At 48.4% G+C, this 4,384-nt stretch overlaps 1 protein-coding gene across 3 annotated transcripts; it reads right to left on the minus strand.

The window, feature by feature from the left end:
• Positions 1-3,243, minus strand: ZFAND2A (zinc finger AN1-type containing 2A). 3 transcript variants are annotated; one of them, XM_075165275.1, is made up of 6 exons: positions 3,070-3,242; positions 2,341-2,435; positions 1,582-1,713; positions 1,225-1,376; positions 590-679; positions 1-150 (listed from the first exon to the last, which is right to left on the minus strand). In XM_075165275.1, the coding sequence occupies exons 1-6, from the start codon at positions 3,122-3,124 to the stop codon at positions 141-143; spliced, it is 534 nt and encodes a 177-aa protein (XP_075021376.1). In that variant the 5' UTR covers positions 3,125-3,242; the 3' UTR covers positions 1-140. The 3 variants fall into 3 exon arrangements, with proteins under 3 accessions (XP_075021376.1, XP_075021378.1, XP_075021379.1); XM_075165277.1 differs by lacking the exon at positions 1-150 and having other exon boundaries at positions 590-817; positions 3,070-3,243; XM_075165278.1 differs by lacking the exons at positions 1-150; positions 590-679 and having other exon boundaries at positions 1,221-1,376.
• Positions 3,244-4,384: the final 1,141 nt, after the last annotated feature.

The raw sequence follows: 4,384 nt of genomic DNA on the forward strand, positions 1-4,384 counted from the left end.
TTGGAAAGGCTGACGGTTTATTGAATGCATAAAACATTACGATACCAAAACAAGTTAATTGCATAGAACATTTTAAAGACCTATAGACAAGATTAACTTTAAAGTAGACAGAGGTTTGATCCAGATGTGAAGAGCCTCTGCTATCTGCATCTGAAAGACATAAGAATGCACTGTCAGAGTTATACAACTAAAGCTTTCAGTCACAAGGAGAAACAACATGGCAGGGAAGGGCTTGGGCCATTTATTTTAATTCAGATGTTTGCTATACTTTCCTCAGCATTCTGACGACATACCGTTTTTCCAGAGCTTGACCAAGCCTCACACTGAGCAGGTGGGAGACCAGCCTGCTGTTGCATTAGGACCTCAAGTTGTTGTTTGTGTCTATATAGCTATTTTAATCACTACAGTACAGAGAAGTAAGGATTTACTTGTGCTGTCAGAACCCCTCTGCCACATTCCCAACGCTGTTCAAAGGTCAGCTACCAACTCTAGCGCAGTTAGTGGTATGACAGTGGCACTCCTATACTGTGTTGACACAAGACTATTTTTAAACAATCATCATTGTTTTTTCTCATTCTGCAGTTTATACCTGTTGTGCTGAAGACTCCCATTAGATGGAGCTCCAATTGCTCCCGTTGACTTGAAGGCAGGTTGAGAGGCTCTCATCAGAGCTGCATATCTACAAAGAAATACAACCAGGCTCAGCACCTCTTCTGCACACTGCCAGTAGTTTCACTCTTCCATCCAGTTTAATTATCTACATCTGTCACACAAGTCTTAACAGTCCTATTGCACAGAACAAGGAAGGTACATCTGCCTGCAAGAGACAGATTTTTATTAAGACTAAGTTTAAACTTTGATTGGCAAGGTATTGATTTTGTTCTTTGTTACTTCAAGGTGCTGGGAAAAACTTTAGGATTCTAGTATTTAGATGCAGACCCCAAAGGGTGCTTGAGATGGCTAGTGTCTATTCACAGTTAGGAGACACTGAGAGTCATGCTATCAAGATAGGTAAGCTTGGAAGAATTTTAGGAAGCCATCTGACAAGAAGCTTTTATCTTGGCTCACAGACTTTCAGAAATTAGTCCCAAAATACAAATAGTGGCTATTTTATCCAAGTGACCAGTAGTTTACAGAATTCCCTATTTGTCTGAGCTCCCCACCAACCCTTGATACTAGCTCTGAAATTTCACCTTGAGCTCAAGTATCATAAATACAGCTTACCCTGCCTTGGAGGTGGGATGGCTGCTCCCTTTACAGTCGTGATCCAGAGGATGCCGATGTTTTATGCAGAAGTTGCCACCACACTGTTCACAAACTACCTTCATCATCTCTTTCCTTTTGCAGCCTGGCTTTAAGCACTTGTTTGTGAAGATCTAAGTAACAGAGGACACAAAGTTGGCAATGCTTGCTTGCTTTCTGTGATCATCTTTCCAAGTAATGACCAAGCTGAAGCACGAATGCTCAAATGCCCTTAGAATTAAGATAAAACAGAGCAAGCTTCTACACATTCTGCTCTCAGAAGACTTAACTTCACAAGCGTTAGGCAGGCAGTTTAGACTTCAACAGCAGTTTCCTTACCCTCTGCTTTTGCTGTGCTGGATTGTATTTGCAGTTCTTATCCATGTGGGCTCCAACCACGATATCTGGTATTTCCCCCTTCTGTACAGGGATCGGTGCATTACAGAGCGGACACACCGGAACCTGCACACTCTAAGAACATACAACCCAATTATTTTTCTGTCCTTCCCTTCTCTTACCCATGGGTGATAAAAGTGTATTCACAAGTGTTTTATGTTCTACTCATTTACTAATGCTTTTAAAGGTATACTTCACAAAGGTGACTGCAAATCATTATCCAAAAAAGTCAGACATGCTTTGCCAAATCAATTTGTAGCAACATATTTGGTAAGCTGACTTTAAATATGCCTCTAGGCTTTCTGGAATTACAGCCTTTGAACATTTCAAAGCCCAAGTATGGGCCAGAGATCAAAGTCTGGCCCTACTTATTCTATTTATTTCTTCTGTAGTTTCATATTTCCTGTCTTCAACTTAAAGGACTGGGGCTGCAGAAAGTTTTAGGCCACAATACAATAAATAAAATATAAAGCACTCCTCTCTGGGAAGATGCAGTGTAAGTGAAAGAAGCTAGAATCCAGCAGTACTGAGCTCTGAAGTGTTGTGTTTCTATATATGTGAAATTCAGCTGTATCCTTAACTTAAATCTTGTGGTTCTCCCATCCGCTTTTATTGAAACCACAGGTTAAGTTTCAGAGCAGCCTTTATACATGACTTAGCAATTCTGTAGTGTGAATTACTGACTCATGTATAGGAACTTACTTTCTTGTAGGCAGAGCTACACTTGTGGTCATCATAACGGATGTGATCTTTACAGAAGACTTTCCCACAAGCATCGCATGTCAGAGGAAGGAAGTCTGGGAGAAGAATAAAAAAAGGAAAACAGATTCTCATGGAGCAGAGCTAACAGCTGTAAGAGTACTTGCTGAAGACTACAAATAAGTTCTAACGCAACTTTTTGTCTGGTGACAATCCAATTATCTCTACAGAAAGCATATCATCCTTCACGAATATTAAAAGTAAGAAAGTAAGAGTGATAAGTTTTGCCTCTTTTTATCCAGTGTTAGACTAACACAAGCCATAAATACCTCAGGAGCTCCTTGAATGCAGAAACTTGTAGTGAGGCATTAGTCAAGAGCTAGGAGCTGAAGTACAAATCCAAAGCCCAGGCTCAAAAGTATTTCTATTCTTTAAAAAGCATCCCTTAACAGTCTAACAACATCGAGAACAAAACTCATTGGGCTCAACCATTACTCTCTACAAGACCTATTTAGGAGGGACTACAGAGGCAGCACCGCTATCTGCTACTAACCAGAGCACCCCTGTACAGAACCTCGCTTACCGAAGAGACTCGGGGTACCCGATTTCGGCCGCCCCAGGACACAAGCCACCCACTCCTTAGGGGTGCCATCCAGACGGGTGCTGCTCGGGGGGAGCAGCCCCCGGGGAGCCGCTCCCCGCCCTCAACCGCGCCCCGAGGCCGCTCCTTACCCAGCCGCTTGCAGGTGCGCTCCGAGCAGTGCTCGCCCAGCCCCGGGAGCTCCATGCTCCCCGCCCCGAGGACACACCGCTGCCGCCGCTGCCTTTATGCGCCTCCCGCTGACTCAGCCCCGGCCCGCGCCCACGTGCTGAGTCACGCTCCCGCCCGCCCCGGCCACCGCGGATGACATCACGGCGGGCCGAGCCAATGGCGCCCCCCGCCCTCCGTCGCCGTTTGCTGCGCGTTTTAGGCGGGCGGCCAATCGGCGGCCGGGGGGTGTGCTGAGTCATGCGCCGGGGGCGGGGCCGTGACAGGGCAGATCTGGGCGGGGGGCCGGGGAAGGGGCGTGGAATGGGCGTGGGGATGGGCATGGGCATGGGCATGGGCATGGGCATGGGCATGGGGAAGGGGAAGGGGATGGGGAAGGGGATGGGGATGGGGATGGGGATGGGGATGGGCATGGGCATGGGGAAGGGCATGGGCATGGGCATGGGCATGGGCATGGGGAACGGCATGGGCATGGGGAAGGGCATGGGGAAGGACATGGGGAAGGGCATGGGGATGGGCATGGGGATGGGCATGGGGAAGGGCATGGGGATGAACATGGGGAAGGGCATGGGCATGGGGAAGGGCATGGGCATGGGGAAGGGCATGGGGATGGGCATTGGGCATGGGGATGGGCATGGGGAAGGGCATGGGGATGAACATGGGGAAGGGCATGGGCATGGGGAAGGGCATGGGGATGGGGAAGGGCATGGGGAAGGGCATGGGGGTGGGCATTGGGCATGGGGATGGGCATGGGGATGGGGGAACAGGAAGGGATCGCAACAGGGCATGGGGAAGGGCATGGAGATGAGTTCAGGGTGAGGGTGAGAGAGGGTGTGATGATGAAGACAAGGGCCTCTCCAGCTTCCCCAGGGGATCATGTCAACGTGACACAAGCAGTCCCGCTGCTGTGAATACCCTGTTGTACAGGCGCCCAAAGGGATGAGAGTGTAGGGCTGTCCTGGCCATGGGAGACATGTCTCAAATAAGGACATGTGGGAGAGTGCCCTGGAAAAGTCCATGTTGGACTGTTTGCTCCAGAGGACACAAGTATCTCAGCCCTTTGCTGCTTCCATTTTCATTTCATTTTTTCATCAGGGCTTGGGCTGCTGCACCACCCCTCTGGATTGCAATGCTTAACTCAGTGCTCAACTTCCAAACTTTAAAATAAATCCAGAGAGCTCGGTCAGAGAGGGTGTTTTCATCACAGCAGGCTGATGCTCAGGGCCCCGCTACAGGACTTCAGAATGTGCTTAACTGGTTTGGGTGGACAAGCCTCAG

Source organism: Calonectris borealis, chromosome 16 (genome assembly GCF_964195595.1).
Source record: "Calonectris borealis chromosome 16, bCalBor7.hap1.2, whole genome shotgun sequence".
Lineage (NCBI taxonomy): Eukaryota > Metazoa > Chordata > Aves > Procellariiformes > Procellariidae > Calonectris > Calonectris borealis.